The following is a 21,525-nucleotide window of genomic DNA, read 5'->3' on the forward strand; positions in this document are numbered from 1 at the left end:
TTAATTAATGCTAATAAACGAAGGGACTCTGCTTTCACAAGCAAGTCTGCAAAGGAAGGAGGGAAATCAGTTGTATTGTGTGCAGTCTCCAAGGGGGAAAATTGTGGGCATTTTACAGCCTGGAACTCAAAAACATTTAATTGAATAATATAAAGTCCCCTAGGATGCAAAGTGGCTCAGCAGGGGAATGGTTAGCTTTTGTCTAAGGTTGGAATCCTGCTTGTGTCAGTCATGACTACGGTTAGCTGTGTTCCTTCCTGGACAATGAAGGAGAACCAACCATTCACAGTATAAGATCTCTCCTGCTGATTTATGTCATGGGTTATCAAAATTTTTTATAGAGAGTGTCTTGTGGAAACCTCTCCTCCTCTTTGTGATTCTCCACAACCATTGAACCATTCTGCAGAACTCATCAGACATGCTTACCGTATTAGGGAAATATTATGTAGCGTCTTTAAGGTGGATAGGTGTTTTGTTCTCTTTGAGAAAAGTCTACTTTTATGCTAAATGTAATCTCAGCACCCCATGAATTCTTGGATCACTACCAACTGCACAGTGGGCCATGGGGTGAAGTTTGGAAACCATCGCTTTAAAGAGTTTTGAACCCTTCATTGTTTCAGCCAGTGATTCGTATACTTCCCTCCCCCCCCCCCCGCCCCCGCTTCGCCTCTTCCCTTCTTCTGTTGCCAAAGTACTCCATCCCTCCAGTCTCTCTTCACTGGGTTAACACTCACTGCTACATACCTTCACCTCCTCTTTTACTTCCTCCTCCCATTCTCTCTTCATTGAAATACATTCTGAATCCTGTTTTTCTCTTCCAACCTCTCTCAGCTGTTTCCTTCCAAGCTCCCTTTGGTCACATTTCTTTCTTCTCCAGTTGCTTATTTAGCACATTTTATAGGACATCCATCAAAAGTGTACCAAACTGTCATACAATTAAAAAACAAACAAACAAAAACCAAGCAAAACATGAAAATCAGTCAAAAGAACCAAAACCCCCAAATATGTAGGCAGACAGAAATCTGGCACAGAAGGAAACCTTCAAGGTAAAGTCACCCCTCCATCATCAGCAATCATGTTTCAGCTGGATGGAGATTAAGAAGGAAATAAGTGATGTACAAAGCAAGGTAGGGACCTCATTGAATGTTTAGAGACTGATTATCTGAAATAATGTGACTTGTGGCAAACAAGAGAGACTGACAGACCTCCCAGCCAGAAGTCCCATATAGGAGATATCATCCTGGTCCTGAACAAATGCAGTGAACAAGTACAAACCTGCATCTCTGCCGGGACCTGGTACTGGAATTTCAGGGAGTGCTGTAGGTCAAGAGAGACGTATATTGGCAGAGCTGTGGGTAGGCCCAGGATTGGAACAGCATGGGGTTTTGAAATGAGGTGTATGAACAGTGCCGTGTACTTGCAAGCATTGTTCCTGATGAAAGCTAGTGCATTAGTCTCTCTCTTTTGTGGACACCAAATTTACCTCCCCAAATTATTTTTTAAAACACAATACGATATCTCTTTCAATCTCTGAGATGATTCTGCTGGATGAATGGAGTGCTCATTGTGAAATCATCCCCACTGCTAGGTGTTTTGTCAATTTTTTTCTTTCCTTTCAGCTGCCCAGTTGGATAATATCGGCTTCAGCATTATCAGGAAATGCATATATGCTGTCGAAACAAGAGGTATAGTAGTTCACCAGATGGTCTTGTTTTTAGGGAAGGTCTTGCATCTGTTTTTAGCATTGTCTGTGCTGATCTGCTCTTTTTGTGCACAGAAATGATTCATTAACCCTCAGAGAACCATGTCTGATATACTTCCTTATGGGATCACACAGATGCCCTAGCTGGGCATGTACTTTAGCTTGAATAATTGTAGAACACAGGTGTTAAGCAGATATCAAAACCAGAAGGATAAACAAAGAAATGTTGGGCAAGCTTTTTTAAATAAGGGGGGAATTTAATTTGAAGTCTAATCTGCGTATGATTTAATGTGCAGATACATAGTTACAGGATAGTAAGTACATGTGGATGTTAGCCCTTTCACAAAATTCCTCACATAGACCATGTGTACATAAATATTCTTTTTCACTGTAGTATCTGTGCACCTCTCAAATAAATAAATGTAATTCTGAATAACATTGAAAGGTAGAGAAATGTTATCCCCATTTTACAGATGGGGTAGGCATAGGTAAAAGAGAGGTCACACAGGAAATCTGTGGCTGAGGTATGGTCTACATTTGCCACGAAATTCAGCGGCAGTCGACGGGAAATACACAAGCTACACAGAGTAGCGTATCTCTCGTCAGCTTCCTAAGTTCTAATTAGCACGGCATCCCCACTACACTGGGCCAATAGGAAATGCCTTCCCGTCAATGCAGCATTAATCTTTTTGCGGGGGTGAATTTATTTAGTCAACTTCCTGATGGATTGAGCAGGTCTCCACTGCCACTCAATCAATCCCGCAAAATCGATCCTGCAGCGCCGTCAGTGCCGCTGTCAATGTGCACGTACCCTGAGTCACAACTTGAACCCAGGTCTCCTGAGTCCCTGCCCCCAGTGTTCTAGCCACTAGACTCTCCATCCTACCTGTAAGGGAATTCAGTACATTAGGTCGTGTTAGGAACTTAGTATTTGCCATTTTGCAGGGACTGCAGTGCTGCAGAGGCTCCTATCCGAAGGACAAGGAGTATGGGTGGTTACTGAAGAGTCTCAGGCTGGTGAAGTTTTGTAGCTACCTAAATGACGAAAAATAGTTTGCATTATTGAGATTTTCTTGCTGTCCGTAGTACAAGCTATCTGTTCAAATAACATCCTGGCTGTGATTAAAACTCTGGTTTAAAAAAAAAAAGGCAAACAAAGCCACCACAGTTATTTAGGCCTGCAGAGGTCAAAGTGCCCTCGACTCTCATTTCCTTCAATAAGACTGAGGGACATTCAGCTCTAGTTAGTCAGGTCATTTGACTCTGTAGTCTCTGTAACAGCAAAAATAGTTCTGTGGTGGTTGTCCTATATTATTTATTTCTGTACCATCCATAAACCCTAGTTTGGATCAGAATCACATTGTGCTGCACACTCTACTAACACATGGAAAGACGCAGTCCCTGACCAGAAAGTCTCCGCAACCCATCCACCCATCGTCAATCAAATGATATTTGTTTCTGGTGGTTCCATGCTTTCCTGTTGCCCTATATTGTGGAGAACAAGCACTACCATCCTCTGATTCCTGAGCTGATCAGGAGACAATACTTTGTAATAAATACATAAAACCAGACATCAAACCAAATCTCAACTCTTTCTATAACAGTCAGGCTGAGAGTTTTGCATGCAGCTGATGGGAAGCTTTAATTACTGCAGCTATTAGAGAAGCCAAGGAAATGAAAGAAATGTTAATAGTTCTTTTGACATTCCCCTAATTAAGTAACCTCTTTATTTTCCCAGGGATCAATGAGCAAGGGCTCTACCGAATTGTTGGAGTAAACTCCAGAGTTCAAAAGCTACTGAATACCTTAATGGGTAAGTATTTCAAATCCGCATTAGAGGGAATCAGCTTATTACCAGTCCTGGTGATGGAGGCTATTGTTGAACTAAAAGAACCTGGGATGGGAATTCCACTTTGGGGAATGTACTCTTATTAGCATGTTCTCTGAGGGATCAGGAGACCACAGGGATCGGAACACTAGGAATTGTGTAGGGCATTTTCTTTAAAGGGGCTTTTATTTCACCTGGTCTGTTGCTTGTGCCTCACTCATATGGTCTGCAAATCTTGGCAGTCTTCCAAATGCAGCCTATAACCTTCAGAAAAATAGCTGAACAGTGTGTTCATTTTTATTCCTGTACCTGCCACATGCCGCCTCTCAAATTTTGTCTCTAGTTGCTCTCCCTTTAGTCTTAATTTGCCTGTCCAGCTATGTTTCCTGCTAGCAGCAGCATTTTATCCCTGTCCCCCACCCCTCATATCCTTTCTTGTATTAACTTTCCACGCAGCAGTTCATAAAACAACTTGGTTGTTGCTTAGACTTCAACACAGCCATCCAAACAGCTGGTCAGAGTGCGAAGGGAATCGTGTAGATTGACTGGATGTGGATCGCAAAGGGTTAGCTGCTGTGGGACTGCAGGGGGCAATGGCTGTTCCATAATGTTGTCTGTTTTTTCAGTAGACCCCTTGGGAAGAGCTTTTTTATCTGTAGATGAATGTGCTAAAGGGAAGGGCAAAAGGGGCAGATGTGTCATTAAGGCTCTGTGTCTGACCAACAAGGCTCAAACCAGTGTTTGAGAATGTCCACCTGAGACAGTGTCTAGTCAGGCCTGCAAAGTCCCTCCCACTCAGAACAGGTTTTGCCTATTTGAAGTTCAAGGCTACTGTTCCTCTCTGTGCATGTTGAACAGCCTGGTGATGTGACACCATCTCCTTCCTGGTTCCTACGTTTTGCAGTCTGCCTTCACAATTCCCTTGAATCCTGAGAGTTTTGAAAACTGAAGACTTCATAGCAAGCATAGCTGATAAGCAGGATGCAGTACTTAGGAAGTCAGTGCAGACCCAGCTGGGCCCCAAAATCTCATTTAATGTTGTGAGAGAGAGACATTGTCTCTCCACTCTCTGTGGTCTGCCATCAAACTCATGGGTTGCAAGTCCCCCAGTTCCATTCACATCCTACCAGCTGGCGGCATCAGCAGTCCATGGCTGACCCACATTCAGTGCTCTGCCCTTGCCAGAGTGTGGGAGTGACTCTTTGGGATCAAGGCAGGGCATTCCTCATTTCGCTACCCATTGCAAGTCTGCTATCTCACCTATGCCACATATCTCTACTGCTGGCTCTGTTCATGTAGCAGTACCAATTTAGGAGCCAAAGAGTTTAAGGGGCAGGTTGATATATTGATGCAAAAGTGCAGCAGAATTTAGAATAGACACAGCTGCTCACACAAGAGAGCAGTCTGTGCTTTTTTTTGGACTGATTCCTTTGGATTCTGAAATGAAGTCACAGAAGTAACTCTCTGTAAGATGAAGCATGTGGTTTTCAGCTCTGGTTCAACTAGATTTAGAATTTAATTTATTGCTTCAGATATAATAACTCCATTAGAAAAAATACCCATCCAGAGCTCCAAGCACTCTAGACATACATGAAAAGAAAAGTTGTACACAATCAGTTAAAGTGGCAGCACTACAACCCCATCTCGTGCTGTTCAGCTGGTTGGCCCAATATTAATTAGTAGGTGTTCTCTAACTAGCAGGTGTCTGTAACTGAATATTTAGTTATTTGTTCAGTGCCTTATTGTCACATTCATCACTCATGGGAAAATCTGCTCCCCTTTGGCCTGCTGGTCCTTCCACCCTATTGTCCTTTCTTGATTTCTCTCTCCCTTGTCTGAGCCTCCTCTGGTTTTGGAGTCTTTGAGTCTCCTTTGGCTTCTTTTCCTCTGTATTTCCTCCTTTCAGCAATTCCAATTCCCAGTCCTGTATATTTCATTCCCACCCTCATCTTTCCATTTGGAAGGTTATCCCTGTAGCCACAAGGGCTATTTTTTAAATGAACATTTATTTTAGATTATGGAGAATCTGAATATGTCCTATGGGTCACATAACTACATCATCTGGGCTGGATCTAGCTCATGGGTCATATGTTTGCCGGTCCTGCTCAAAAAAACATTAGTACTGGCCACTGCGAAACATAAGCTATTAGTTGGGTGCACCTACCTTCTGGTTTTTTGTTTTTAACCAGAATCCATAGTATTAAGAACTATCAAAGCAATTGCAATTCCTCAGTTCCACTCTCTCAGATACATCTGTTTTGGTTTGAAGTTCCATGGCTGTAAATCCAGATGGCTGGATATAGTCCTTTATGGGCTCTTTAGAGCTGAGAGGAATCAAAGGTTTTGGCCACCATCCAAAAACATCATCTCCTTAGTTGCTGAAGACGCTCTGTCTTTGGCCTCATGCCTCACAATGTGGTGATACAGTCAGTGTTTGCACTTTGCCTGCCATGTCTTCATCAGCTGCTGATGTCAGAAGCATTGTAATGAGCCTATGCTCGCTGGTAGGCGAGGTGACTAGGGGTGTCACCCAGGTAGTGTTGCAAGGTCATTTGTTTTATTCTCTGTAGATCTTCAATATTGTTATTGTCTAGCTGGAAAAGTACATGTCTTGACATCCCCATATTAACAACAGAACTCAAGGGGAGTATCTTTGCTGAGTTTCAGCCTTCAGGCTGACTCAAGCTCTCTGTAAAGTAACTGCCCAACTGAGCTCTGCTTTTTATTTCCCCCCTCTCCTGCCCCTTTAGGACTTAATGCGTTTAAAGTAAAAGCAACATCTTGCTCAAATGTTGACTATTCAGATCAAAACCTCATGAGCTAAGGAGCCGGATTTTGCTTACAACTTCAGGTTTCCCTTATATTTAGAAATGAATGTAGTCAGCATTAGCGATTGACATACAGATTAAATGGCAAGTGGATCAGGTTTCAGAGAGCAGCAATTGGTGTAAGTGACACACTGCTGTGGAGGCCTTTGGAGTGACACTTTTCTACAGAAGGTGCTATGCTGCTCTGTGCTCAGAGCTTGGAGGTATATACAGATAGTGCTTTGCATGAGTAGCCGTTGCATTAGACTCAAATACAGTACCTGGCACACTCTTGCTGTGGGACTTGGGCAAATCATTTGTCTTTGGTACACCTCAGTTTCCCTACTGGTGAAATGATGAATACCTCTCTGTCAGGATTCTTTTGAGGCTAAATTCATCAACATTTGTAAAGTGTTCATATTTCTTTAGCCCCTGCCATAAGAATCTCCAAAGTGTTACTTATTTATCAAGCATAGCTGTTTTTGAAGTATTGTATTGTTAAGACACATGCGCACACACATGCATGCGCAGTTAGTAATAGAGCCAGCATGCAAATCTGATTTTTAGAGGTTCCTTATTAAGACACATGGTGGAGTATAACATATTGAGTGATCCTATTGATCCTTGCTGGTGGGAGTGAGTGTAGTCGGGTGAGTGAGGCTACCTATAGCCATTGGCCTTCATGATGAAATGAGTTTATGGCTGTTTTTGAAACTATCTTAATGTCACCCAAGCAGCAACTAGAATTAGCACCTGGTAACATGACTGTATCCTAGGCAGCTCTTTTTATCATAGGGAAAGCGGTGAGGAATTGAAACTACAGCAGCCTGGTGGCTAGTTCTGTTCCCCTCTCCCTTACATCCCCAGAAAATAATTAAAGACATTCTGCAACACTGGCTGCAGTACTTCTGGGAAGGATATCATTGGATAGGCTAATCAGCATTTCAGACACCATTTGGAAGAATCAGCCTCTGGGGAGCAGCTATGCCATTGTATGTAAATGTCCTGCTGTATTTCCATCATAGTGCTTGTTTTTTTCCAGGGTTTAATAATTCTTAGTCATTTAACTTCACTTTAGGCTGAAATTTTGCTAACTTGATTCATTGTCCCATGGCAGCTGTTCAGTTGGTTGTATGCCTGGGTAGGCAGGCTCGGGATTGGAGATGGTGCCTACAATTCCTTTCAGTCACCACTGCTATTGCCTTCAAAAACAAAAAACAAAACAAAACCCACATCCTAATTTCTGCTGATCTTGGAATCTGTTGTGCTTAGAGCTGCCTTGTTTTTCTTCAGAGAATCACCATATGATCCCTTAAATCATGATATCAATCTTGGTCCTTCTGTTCAGCTTATTCATAACTTGGGAGGAAGTGGAAGCTCCATGTTTATGATTAGGCAGGACAAAACCCAAGTAAATATGCACGGGGAAGGATCTTGCACTGGCTGGTAGGGTAGTGGGAGTGGATAAGTTGACCTCTTCCATCTCTGTTATGGTGAGGGATATGTAGAAGAAGAAAGGTTCATGCTTCTACCTCCCTTTATTGTTCAGATTCATCTTTGCTGTGTTTGTCTATACAATTCATAGTGCGAAGTAACTTCAAATGTACACCTTGCAAAGCAGATTTTGTCCCAGGGAGTAACTCCTTGACTTCAGTGGAGCTTTCTCTGATTTACACCAATGTGAGGGAGAGTTTGTCTCTGTATCTTGGTATTTGCTGCATTGATTCTTCACTTTGGAGGGTGGATTCTGCAACAGTAACCTGCAAAGCTAACTATTTGCAGAATTCCATAGATTAAGGGCAGCAAGTACCAAGGTCATCTGGTCTGATCTCTTCCATTGCAGGGGCCAGAGAATTTCAGCCAGTAATTTTTATATCAAGCCCATAACTTCTTCTTAAGCTAGAGCATATCTTTTTGAAAGGTATTCAGTCTTGCTGAGTGTCTCTAAAATTCCTTTGTAGGCACTGATATAAAAAGCCTTTACCTTTGGCTCATTTTGACCATATCAAGTTTTTTTTTTTGGTTTGTTAAAAATAAGTCTCCCTTTAAAAAGCTAGTCAGATGGCAAGTCACGCTGGAACTGATTAGGAAGGATTGTGTTAATTTGTGTGATGACTGTGTGACACACACTTGAGTTTTGTTATTAATATAGAATTTTTTAAAATGTTTATCTTTTTCACTACCCCTTTAGTGCTTTTTTCATTAAAATAAACCCATTGCCTGTAGGTTAATCCTGATTCTTATTCAATACATACTTTTCATTGCTTTCAAAATTACAGTTTTTACCTATTGCTTTAAAATTCAGGAACCTATTATACATGAGCGCAGAAAAAGTATCCATTGAGTTGAATCCAAGGAATGATAGAGGCTAAGCAGCTACACCCAGGGGTGTGATATTTGGCTTCAGTGGTCGTTATATGCTTGGGGAGTCTATGCTTCCTGCAGGCTAGCAATCAGTCCCTTTTTAAATTTGCATTGAAAGGACCCGCTCCAGTTTTCATTGAGATCAATGGAAAGACTCCTACTGTCAGATCAGGCTTTCTTTTTGTTCTCATGCATATCTGGGTTGTGTGCAGTCAGTGTCCTGAGCTTGTAAACAAGTCCTAGGGTTTTATTTATCAACCTTAAATGGCTAGGAAATTAATATAGTCAAATTCACCTACCGATTGAGAATTAAATTAGCCAATAAATAAACTCATAAATGGAATGTAAACAAGCACAAAAGCAATGGTAAGCCTGTACTTGTGCCTGTAAGAGGAACTTATTCATGGCTTTCCCCCTCTCAATCAGTGACCAGGCAATGCTCTTCAGTCCATACTTGGAGGAACCATGACCTTCGGTCATGGTATCCATTGCATACCCGAGCTTTTTGCCTGGGTTACCACCAGTGGTGCCAATTAATGCAAATGTGATGGTGAGTTTTAATGTCATTTGGTTATAATTGTCAGTGAAAGTGGTCATGATCTTTGGAACATGGACAGTTGTCTGTTAGGAACTGGACTGAAAATGACCACTCATGTCACATAGGTCACTGAGCCGCCTGACGGTTACTGATTCCAGCAATCCTTTGTCCCTCTTGCACTGAAGTACAAAATGCTAGAAGTCTGCAGGAAGAAGAAAATGGTTCCTGCTTTTGTCCAGTGGTTATTTTACTGTAATAGCATTAGGATGTTTCACCTGAAACTGATAAAATACTGCCTTAAATATTGTCTGACTGTAAACAGTGATTTCCAGACAACCCCAGCTTCCTAATCTGGTTGGAGGCTTACAAAGATCAGAGAAGAGGCAGCATGACTCCAGGTTCCTAAAAGCACAGATTCCTCTGCAGTTGTTTCAGATCTTGGGTTTTGGAAGAAAACATCTTGCTAGCCAAAGCCTCGTTTTTAACTGTGCAGAACAGCTGCACCTTTTTTTTTTTTTTTTGGTCTCTTAAAGGGAATTTTTAAAAAGAAATACACGAAGAGAGGGGAGGCCCATGGAAGAGATTAGGGGAAGGAAAGGAGTAAGCAGCATTTAAAAATAAAAACAGAATAAATTAACAGGCTCCCTCACTCCCGATGCATGCACAATATTGAGCTCAAAATCCATTTTGGCCCCCATGTGGTGTCAACCAGGCCATAAAAGCTCCAGAGCCAACCAGAGAATTCCCCTGGCACAGACGTTGTGAAGACAGCCACAGGCTGTTCTGTGAGCACCCTCACCCCATAAATGCCAGTGCAGGGGGTATACCAAGCTCTGCTGGGGGTGGGAGGATGCTGTGCACTACAGAGGTTCTAGGCAGATTGGGTTGGGCTGCCTAGGTAACCCTGGGAGCCATTTCAGTTCCTTAAAAAGCCCAGGATTAGGAGGGTGCAAAATGGCTTGAAGCCACTCCCACCCCCAACTCCTCCCCAAAGGGTCCTCACTAATGGCCTCTTATTTAGCCCCCACAATGTCAAGAGTAGAAGCAGAAACCTGTCTTGGGTTGGGGATGACAGAGTCACAAAGCCTCTTCTGAAATCATCCAGCAGAGGGTGCGGAAGAGCCATTTACAGACATCCGTTTACCTGTCCTCTCTGTGCGTCCCGAACTGCCTCCACAGCATTCCTGGGCCCAGTTGGGGTGGGGGAACCAAATCCTGGGGCCTCCGCATATGGGCTGAGCAGGTTGTTGGGCCAGTGGAAACAGGAGCAGTTAGCAAAAGGAAAACAGCATTGCCAAACTTTCCCTTCATTTCAGAGCCTAATCCTGTGGGGTCATTAGCGTCTCTAGCCATGGAATAAGGAGTTGAGGGTGCTTAGCAGGTTCCCACATGACTGAGCCCTACACCATCAGTTTCAATGCTAATTAAAATTCTTGCTCTCTTTTATTTGGGGAATGCTTAACTGGAAGCCTTGCTGGCCTGTATCAGAACCACGAAGCAGGATCTGTTAGTGCTCTATGCAGCTTGCCCTAGGAGCTGCCAATGGGGAAAGAGCATTCCTTTGGCAGGGAGGTAATAGTGACAGTCAGTCTTTGTGGGCTGGAGGAAGGCAGCCATCCGCAGTCTTGATGGGTTCCCTCTGTGTGTGTCCGTGGCAGCTGGAGGAAGAAGTTTTTGTATGTCTCTTTGGCCAGAGGAAAGGGTTGGAAAGCAGCCAATCACCATGGCATAGCTGGAAAAGCCTTTGGAAAATGAGCATGTTGACATAAAAGGTGAGCCGCTGGTTCACTCTGATCTGGCCACAGTTTGCATAACGGTTTTCTTCCCCAGTCCAATTGGTGCAATGGATCCTCACTTCTCCTGTGCTTTCATGATGGCATGTGAAGGAATGTTTGTATTTGGGACTCATAAAGTTTAAAAACAGCCCTGGGGCAGGCCTGCTGGTTAGTGCTTTGCATTGCCAAGCAGGAGACATTGGCTGCCACTCCTTGCTGTGGGGCGTCTCACTTTCTGAGCTGCTAAGTGTTGAGTATTGCCTGGACGAGCTCCTGAGTCCAAACCATCTCTTCTTGGGCAAAGATGGTGGCTGCAACATAGGGAATTAGAAGGCAAAGGGCAGAGTTAAAGCTGTGTGGGGCAGAGGCATGCATGCACATGTGGAGGACAAGGGTCCATGTGGAAAACGAAACTGCTGATATGAATACGAACACACAGCATTCAGATACTGCCAGAAGAGTTTAATTTGTTCCAGGTAGGCTCTGAGGATCAGAAGAGTCAAACTCCCAGCATACCTGAAAGATCTACAGCGAGGTGCAGAAACTGGCAGCCCTTTCTGAAAACAAAGATTGCTTGGGAGTCTCTGGGCAGGCTGGCCTGGAAATGAAGTGCATTAAAATGGATGTGCTTAAGCTCTGAAAGACTTATCTCATATTACTATAAAAAGCCTTATAGCCTGACTGTTATTTGAGTCTTTTTCTCTGTAATGTTATATAACATTTGTTTGGTTGGAGGGCTGGCATAGGCGAAGGCTAAATAGCTGGTTTACTAGATGTGGTTCATGCAGTGGCTTGCACATGTAAAACTTGCCAATTTCTGCTCACTTAGAGCCAGGCTCTGTCTTTTGTTGTCTTGGTGTTTGAGTCGGATTGCCCCTAGAATTAAGAGATTTGCAATAATATTTGACATATCTCCAGGGCTTGCTCATGCTGTGGAAGTTTTTGTAAATCTCTGCATGTGACTCCAGGGATGGGGAGGGATGAATCAGACATTTAAAAAATCTTTAAGGATGCCAAGGAACAGTCTGCTGAGAAGAGGATGTAGGAAACTAAAACTAGCAGAATGACATCAAGAGGCCAGAGGTGAAAAAATGAACCAAAATATGATTTGTCTAAGCCAATAACCCACTCAGCCTATGCCAGCTTCCCAGACTCATTGCTCTATAACATTTAAAAATAGGGTTTGGTATTTCTGTCTTCACTATTGATACAAATAAAATAAATGAGAGTGCCTCACTTTCTCCATCACTCATATACCTATATAGAAAGCCGATCATCTATAAACTTCCTTGCTGTTGAACTCTGCCAGTAGGGCCCCTGAGGATGTTTGCAGATGTTTTTGCTTTTGCAAGCCAATGGGAACTTTATGGCCTGAGTTCTCCCTCCACCTTCAAGCAGCAAATGTCAGACTGGCAAAAGCACTCAACTGGCAACAGGTTTCTGGAGTTGTGAGCTGGGGTCTATCAGGTCAAGTGACACAGTGGATAATTTGCTGACACACTGCTGCGCCAATGTCCTGCTATGCAGTGCTGTGTGTGACAACTTTGTTTTCCCATCCCATCCCTTCCTCCCCCCCAGCAGAGTCAGGTCTAGGAGTGGTTCTGCCCTAGGCAAGCAAGCAAATGCCTGTCTTTCCCAGTCAGCAGTGTCACATACACAATTACTGAATTTCATATTGCCCCAGTTATTTTGTTGCCCTAGGCACTTGCCTGCTTTAATGGTATGATACAGCTGGCCCTGGTTACTCGTGGTTAACCTGTCTGTTTTTACCTCCACTAATTTGTACCGCTCTGTGCCCAAATCACTGACCAGTGATTTAGGAATGCCTTGCTGCCATTGTCATTATAACTAGTGTTGCTTTGTTGTATTTACTTATACTGCAGTAGTGCCTCAAAGTCTAAATTAAACTGTTTGTCTAGTCTGCCTCCCTCTGACATTTGTTCTGCTCCCATCACTTCAGTACCTTAGCACAGCAGTGTCTTGAAACCTTCTTTATTATGACGCTTGAAACAAAACCATTGTTTCCATCACACATGAGTTATGAGCGTCTCTTCTTTTTGCTTTTGAACACATGCAAGTGAGTCCTAGTGTCCAACCTGTGGTCGCTGTCTTCATCCATATTCAAGTAAGTAGGAAAAGCTATGAAGGATCAAAGTATTTGTTGGTGATTTGGAGAGACTAGTGAGAAACTGGGCAGTGGGCTCTTTTTCCTTCAGAGCTAATCCTATAGTAGGAACTTTGGAGAGGTGACTGTTGTTCTGTAATGTGTTCCATGTGGGTCACTCTTTCTTTCGTTGCCTTTCTTCCCTAGATCCCAAAACAGCCTCTGAAACAGAAACAGAGATCTGCGCAGAGTGGGAGATAAAGACTATCACCAGTGCACTGAAAACTTACTTGAGGTAGGGGAGAAACATCTTCTGTGCGTTTTATATGTCAAGAATGTTCTGTAATGTCCTGGAGACATCCCCACCCGCTACCCAAGTTTCTTGACAAGAGAAGGAGTTTAAAACAACTAAGGAAGAGACTGCTTTTAAAGAACCCATCTTGACTTTTCCACTGACCCATGTGTGCTCGGGCTGGACATTGGGAGTTTATTGAATACTGCACAGATGCTCTGTGGTACAGACATAACTTATGACAGTACCTCACTGTTGAGTGTCTCTTGATTCAGGCTTTTCCCAGTAACCAAAACACAATGCATATCTGAAGCACTAGTCCAGAGAAAACTGACACCATGGAGAAAAATGTTAATTCCAACACCACACTGTTTCCTTCGGTGCCTCCTTGAGATTAATTTTTTCCTATTAGTTATTTAGTAATAGATATACAAGAATTTGTCAGTAATTAATAAACTACAAACTTTTAATTATGGCTCCCTTCATATCCCTAACTTTCATTTTTATTGCATTGTATTATGCATTGACAGGTAATATTAGAGATGGGATGACTGTCCACAGACTACAGTGATGGTACCTAATCCAGGAAAAGGGATACCCATTAGTTTGTGTGTAGCAATAAGTATTTTGTTATGCACAGCATGCTTCTTACCTGCCATAAAGCATAAGAATTGAAACAAAATCCAAGGAGGGTGACAAATGTAGTTAGGTTGGTCGATCTCAGTCTAGAACATCACAAAGCCACCACATAACTTTGCATGAATGGCAGTCTTTGCTCCCAAAAGTTTCTGAACTGTTAGCACAGGAATAAGATGTGTAGGGAAGACTGAAGGCAGCTTACGTTGACCTAGTTATGTCAGTGTCCACACCACAGCCTTGCTCCCACCGATGCAAGTGCCAGACTACACCAACATCATAACTCCACCTCCATGAGCGGCATAGGGCTTATATCAGTATAGTAAGGGCGACAGTGTCTGTCTAGACACTGCAGGTTACTTGCATCTGTTGTTGGCTGTCATTCTTGTCACTTTCATGGCTTATGCATGGAGCTGTGAAATTGACCAGAAAACCCAGCTGACAGCTGGGTCTGTCAGTCTGGGGTGGGTGGGGGACTCCAGGTAGAGATGGTCTACCCCCCAGGGTCCTGGCTTCCTGCTCATAGCCAGGCAGCTCCCTGGGGTCCCTGCTCCCGGCCAGGCTGCCCTCCCGGACTCTCAGCTGCCTGACAGGAGCCCGGCTGCCCCTTAGGCTCTTGGCTTGCTGCTCCCAGCCAGGACCCCAGGCAGCTCCAGGTGGGGCAGCCCTCCACACAGCCCCTCTTAAATTGATGGAAGCACTCCTGATAAGGACATGTGCCACCGACAGAGGAAAGGTATTGTGGACATGAACTACCGTGGGAATACCAAACAAAGGTTGACTGAAGTTTTTAGTGTAGACATGCCCCGAGAGTATGAGACACAGGACTGGAATAGTAGGTTATTTCACAGGTGAAGCCTGAGGTGTATAGGCAAATCTGAGAGGAGTCCTATGACTAAAGTATCAGGGAAGCTACAGGGCAGGATTGCAGTCCATTTTAAGATCTGTATGGAGATAATTAGCACAGCACTACCATGTGCCATGCATAGCTTTAGCCAGTGTTATCGGTTCCTCGCTTTCATCAGCACCAAAGTTTACACAAGCTTTCCTTCAAAATGTGTGTTAAGATTTACAAGGCACAAAAATGGGTGGATGTGGAAAATTCTTTATGGAGATGATAATTGTTAGAATTTTAGTGCTGTTTTCTTTGACACATTTTAAAATCAAGTTTCTGTAGTGTTTTGTTTATTTATATATAAAAGGTTTCAAGAATATAGGGATGTTTGGCCTGTGTTATTTCTTTAAGATATCTTGGTAATTCTGCAGTTGTAGATGATTCAATTAAAGAGAGGAAGGGAGGAATAAAACAAAGCCCCCTCTATATATTATGTTTCTTCTGATGAGAGGAAACTAGTTAGGAGAGTTGGTATTGTTTAGCTGTCTCCTTTATGATTTTAGAATGGATTTATGGTAACAGCAGATTCCAAGTTGCACTTCAGTGATTATTTCGTTGCTCAAATGTGTATGTATTGCTCTTCCTATTCCAGAATGCTCCCTGGGCCACTTATGATGTACCAGTTTCAAAGAAGCTTCATCAAAGCAGCAAGTAAGTTCGTGCATATGTGCTTGTCACAACCTTCTAAACAGAAAAATTCCTTTGCAAGCAACTGAATGTAACCCCTACCCCAATACTCTCTCACTGACTTTGTGTGGCTGCAGCTATACCAATATAAAAGTGCTTATACTGGTATAGCATAATAATAGCCCTCTTGTATCATTACAACTGTGCTCTCACTAGGAAAACTACTTCAGTAAAAAAAAAAATCATACACCCTAATCAATAGTTATCAGTACGAAATCTGTGTGTAGATCAGACTTAGAGGTGACAGTAGCACTTATTAGACAGTGCCTCTCCATTAATCTGATTTAATCTGTCCTGCCTTCAGAAGTCTCTCTTCTTCTTTGAGGAGTGTCCCTGTGGGTGTTCCACTTTAGGTGATTGGTGCACCCCAGTGCTAGTAATTGGAGATTTACAGTAGCAGTATCTGGTTGGGTCACACATACACTGTCCCTGTCTTTCATCTTCTCAGGCAGTGACGTAGCACTGTGTGACCAACCACCCCTCAGTTCCTTGTTTACCACCCTCGGCTTGAGACAGAGCACTTAGCAGCACCTCTATACATTAGCTTCTTTAGTCTAGTTATTTAGTTAATAGTTAGTAGCTAGTTACTTCTCCACCACTGTTTATGTACTCCTTTTTTCTTAAAAAAGCAGTGGGGAGGAGGAGACTGCATGTTCAAATGCAGAGGGGATAAGAGCTGGACCAGCAGGAGGAGTAGGTTGGGACAAGAAACCTGGGGAGGAGGTAAAGGGTGGGGAGGCGAGACTGGAGGCGAGGAAGGAAAACTGGGAGGTGTCATTGGCGGGGGGACTGGGGTTGGCTGGGCAGGAAGACTGGGATGGGAAGCCTGAAGAGTGGAGACTGCGATGAGGAACCTAGTGAGACAGGTGGAGAAGAGACAGAACCGGGGCAGACAGGGGACTCGAGAGAAGGGATCACACTTGAGGGGGAATGAGCAAAAGAATCTGTGCCCACTAGAGAATATTCCCCTCTAAAGACTGAAATGAAACCCAAGATTCCTGAGTGTCATCATTCCTCTGTGAAACCTCCTGGCAAAGTGTCCCATCCACCCCTGGTGCTGGTCCACACAGAAGATGACAACTTACTATTGTTATCTATTACTCCACTAGCTCAAATGGCAGAGGATTTTGCAGTGGAGCTAAAGGATTCAAGTCTGCTGATGACCCATTTTGGTATCAATAAGGTGCCACAGGATGGAATTTCTGGTTTTTCAGTTTGCTTTTTAAATAAATAAATAAATTCACACAAATTAAAGAACATTAAAGTTGCAAAGTCAAGCTCTCAGAAGTTAGGAAACGACAGAATTAAGATGGTCTGTGCAACAATACAGTCTTTAATTACAAGGTCACATACTATTTTTTCCACAGGACCCCTGCCTCATACAGTGCACAGGAGGGACCTGCTCTGGGAATGAAACAGGATTATGTAGTTAAGGAGGCTGTTGTCTGTAGGACCCCTGCTTCATTGTTGCAGAAGTTGGAAGGTGTGTAGAGAATGAGGCAGAGGATTGCAGGAAGAGAAAGGATAGATAAAGCAGTTGAATGCTGTTCTGGAGAATTGAATTCTATCCCTGCATCTGCCACAGAGTTCCTGTGGAATGCTGGGCAAATCACTGCAACCCGTTCACTGGTGGTCACTTGTGTGTTTCTCATTTTCTGGGTGCCTGACTTGATATGTAGAAATGCTGAGCTTTCAGAGCTGTAACTGAGGTAATTGGGACCTGAGCTTTGATCATATAAATTGCTATAATTAAATAGCTCAGTAATCTAAAAAATCAGGTTCTAGGCATCTCATATTAGGCCCGCAAAACTAGTAGATGCTTTTGACCTTAATCTCCCAGTTCCCCTTCTGTAAAATGGGAATACACCCCACCACCACCACCTCACAGGAGTGTTGTGAAGATAAATTCACTAATATTTGCAAAGCACTCAGAAATTAAGTGCTGTGTCATAGAAAAGTCTATGAGGAAATGAACAACTCTATCTTCAGTACAGGGCTGGAATAGTGCTCAGTAAACAAGGCCTGTGGCCACACATTGAGCAATGAGGAGAAATCAAAATATTGAATTGCTGCTCGTTTTGTGAGCACTGTCCATTCTGTGCACTGTAGGAGATGGGCCCTGTTTATTTGGGGTGTAATTATGGATTTAAGGTACAGACCTTGGTAGATATGAAGCTGTTCAGTGCTGATCTGAAGTATTGAATGGTTAGCATTCGGGACCAAGACTCTAGTTCCCTAATTTCAACTCTGTCACTGACCTTGGGCAAATCACTCAGATTATCCATGCTTCAGTTTTATTTCTTTGGGGTTGGGTGTTGCCTTTTAAACTCACAGGGCCATTGTGAGGTTCAGTTAATTGTTTGTGAAGAGTTTAGCATCCTTGAATTTCAAAACAAGTACCAGGTATGTAGCTGCTGATGTTGCTATTATCTCATGTGGTACAGTAATGTGCTGAACTGACTCCATTTGAATCTGCCCTTCCTGAAAGGGAAAAGGAGGGTGAAATAGCCAAAGGAGGGGCTTTTAACAAGACGATTTCCAATGACTTTATCACAAGTGTCCTCATGCTATAAATGAAATGTAAATATTAAGATATTTCCACTTTGTGGATGACATAAGGGTAACCAGTTGTCAAAATCTTTGTAGGTATCAGGCTAAAGATACCCTTGTGGAGTTTGAACATTTATGATACAAGCACATTCAGTTGCTTTCTCTGTTGAAACAAGCCAAATTGTAGCCATTTGAATTACAATCAGCCTGTTCTTTCATCGTAAATGCCTTGGCTTGGCATGTTGTCAACCTGCATCCTCAGTCCATTAGTTCACCCTTTTGGTTTTTGTGTCCCTTTTTTTAGAAACATTTTTTTGCATCATGGGAGATGGCATGGGTAAAAAGAAACCTTAGGACTTTTGAGGATCCACAGAGCAGCTGAACAGAAATGGGATGCCAAACCAGGGCTTCGAGAGTAGAGCAGGACATTTTTCAACAAAATTATTTTTTGTTGGAAAATGTCAATTGTCATAACTAAAACTTCTCCTGGGAATGTGCTTAATGTGATGAAGGTTTCATCAGGAAAGTTTTTCAATTCTAGAACTTTGGGGAGGGAAATAGAGACAGCCCCCCCTTTTTCTCTTCTCCCCTCCCCCCCCCAGAATAGCCAGTAGCCTTGTGATTACAATGTGGGAGACCCAGGTTCAAGTCCTTCCTCTGCCAGTTTCAGCCTTTCCTGTGGGAATTGTCCACTTAGTATAAATAATTAAATATTCCCTGCAGGATGGACTTGAACCTGAGTATCCTTCATCTCAGTTGAGTGCCCAGTCTGTCTGGTGCAACAAATATTTAATTATTTATCCAAAATGGAATGGCTCTAACAGGAGAGATTTGGGGGATGGGGATGGGGGGGACAGGACACAACACAGAGACTGACCGACTCTGTAGCTCACCTACTGACTGTTCTGATCTCTCTTAGCAAAAACTTTGAAATCGTGAAAATCTTTACGGAATGTGTGAACCATTTCTCGCCCAACTTTATTCAAGACACCTACATCTCTGACTGAATCTCTGTCCTGATCTGGGTGATTCTTTCTAGTAAAAAAACAGGTAGCAAATGGAATAATCTCTTGTTTCGCAATGCAGAGCTGGAGAATCAGGAATCCAGGATCTCAGAGATCCATAACCTTGTTCATCGACTGCCAGAAAAAAACAGGCAGATGCTGCAGATGCTCATGAACCACTTGGCAAAGTAAGTGTATGACTTTGATATGCTTTCTTTTTTTCCACCATCCCTGAAAGTTAATAGTTGTAGACAAATTTTGTGTCTGTGTCTGGTCTTGAGTCATATCTGACTTGCATCACGGTAAGTGAAAACCTATGTGTGAAAGAAGTATTAATGCAAAAAAGGACATGGGAGTGATGCAGGAGGAAAGAAATTCTAGCTTTCTGACTGGCATATATGATCATTCAGCATTTGTGATGCTTTAGTCTACATTAACCACTTCATTGCTGTGTGGTTGTTTTTAGATACTGCCAGGTAGAATGCATCTGCTGGGCTGATGGAAATGTACCGTTGCTTCCAATGGCATGCTAATAAGTGATGGTTGTATAGGGTTTGCAAGGGAGGGGCCAGAATGATAGGGGTTAAAAGCAAACCAAAATTATAAAAAGATCAGGGATATCACAGTGATAGGGTAGACTACAACTCCATATCATGTATTTTGTCCCTGTGCAGCCTGATTCATCATACTGCCAGTGCTTAAGTCACCTTGAGACATTTGGGGCAGAGGGGTTTAGTAAATTTTGTATTTCAATGACAGGGCTGTCCTATAATCTGTCCTCACAATTATCACAAGGATCATTGGTTAGTGTTTAAAGAAGTGAAAACACTGCCTGGAGTGACTGAGCAGTTCACATGCCAGCTTCAGGGATAGGAGATCATATCTGGCCATTCCTTTGCCATGCATACAGGAAAGATTACCAAGGACTTGAGGAAACATTGGAATGAGTTAAGCAGGCTGTAAATAAAAATTTGGGAAAGCATAAAGCTACCTATTTCCAAAGAAAAAACAAACTTGAAATGTGGTTACCCAAAAAAAAAAAAAAAAAAAAAAAAAAGCTCCAGATGCTTTCTTATGACATTTGTGCCTGTTCTGTGGAACAAAAGCAAGGCTGTTAAAAAGCAGAAAAGCTGGTTTAGATCGTTGTTTCAAAACCTCGGATCCTTACAGGCTCAAGCCAAGGGATAGGGAGTTCCAGCTACTCCACCAGCCAAATATGTGCAAGTCTCATGACTGCTTCAGTGCTTTGCATTATTTTTGGTAGTGGTTTTATTTAAAGGAGGACTCATATTTATTCACTGTGGTATTCAGAGAGGGAGGAAGGAGCAGGAAAGCACAATGGACTTTGTGCTGTTTTAGCAGAGCTTTGTTAAGAGAGAGAAGGGATTTAAAAACAAACAAACAAAAAATACGAGTGTGGCAGAAGGTGTTATTTTTAAGGGTAAAATAGCCCTTAGCAGTTTTTCCCATTACATGCCTCCTACCAGGGAAAGGCATGAAGTCACTATAACTAAAGGCTGCCTTGCTTTTTATTTGGAATTGGACTTTTGAGCTAAAAGGGCCTGCAAAGAGATTCACTGAATTCCAGGGAGCATTGTCTTCATGTGCTTGCTAATAATAATAAATAGATGTATTGTTTTGCATATAAATAAGAAGATATCGATTGTGGCTGGGGTCATCCTGTCAGTAATTCCTGAGATGCAATCAGGTTATGGGCTGTCATCCAATAGCCAGCACTCGTTACAGTCCTTCTCTCATCCTCACATATGAAAGTATTTCTTCTCCCACATTGCTGTGTGTGTGTATCCCCTTTTGTCTAGTGAAGCTCCTGTTGCTGTACTGAAAGACACTTTCTCTCTGGCCTGGGAGTTAAGGCCAAGGCTGGAGCTTCAGCTGGGGCCATAGCCAGGAGCGGAGCCTTGGTCGGGGCTGGAGCTGTGTCCGGAGCCATGTCCAGGGAGCTGGAGGCCGAGGCCAGAGCTGCTGGTGCCAGACCGGAGCTGGGTGGCGCTCCCTTGCTGTGTATCCCTGCCCCACCCCAAATGTTCCTCCATGTCCCCTTAGCTGGGCCTGCCTCAGTTTGTGGACCACTGGTTCAGTCCCTTTGGCCCAGTCAGTCTGTGACCTCACTGCTGAGGGTGTAGACTAGGGGGACAGGTGGTGCCCGTGATAACCTTTAGTGGGATAAATGGGTGTGCAGTTGATTTTGAGCTGTATCCTCCAATTAGTGTCTGCAGAGGAACACTGGGGTTGGGGCAGATATTGTGTATGTGGGAGCCATGGGTAGGGACGAGAAAGTGTGCTTGGTGGTCACTGGGAAAGATGACGGTGTTCAAGGGCAAG

The 21,525-nt window shown here is 43.1% G+C and overlaps 1 protein-coding gene across 2 annotated transcripts in view; it reads left to right on the forward strand.

Moving 5' to 3' along the window:
• Nucleotides 1-21,525, forward strand: part of ARHGAP26 (Rho GTPase activating protein 26) — a 306,079-nt gene that overhangs the window by 169,218 nt on the left and 115,336 nt on the right. For both annotated transcript variants that reach the window (XM_067567247.1, XM_067567246.1), the window contains exons 13-17: nt 1,620-1,685; nt 3,441-3,515; nt 13,326-13,413; nt 15,534-15,592; nt 19,265-19,370. In XM_067567247.1, the coding sequence (XP_067423348.1) occupies nt 1,620-1,685; nt 3,441-3,515; nt 13,326-13,413; nt 15,534-15,592; nt 19,265-19,370 (394 nt within the window). The remainder of the gene's footprint in view (nt 1-1,619; nt 1,686-3,440; nt 3,516-13,325; nt 13,414-15,533; nt 15,593-19,264; nt 19,371-21,525) is intronic.

Source organism: Emydura macquarii, unplaced genomic scaffold, assembly GCF_026122565.2.
Source record: "Emydura macquarii macquarii isolate MOO-44397 ecotype Brisbane River unplaced genomic scaffold, CSIRO-AGI_Emac_v2 contig_2768, whole genome shotgun sequence".
Lineage (NCBI taxonomy): Eukaryota > Metazoa > Chordata > Testudines > Chelidae > Emydura > Emydura macquarii.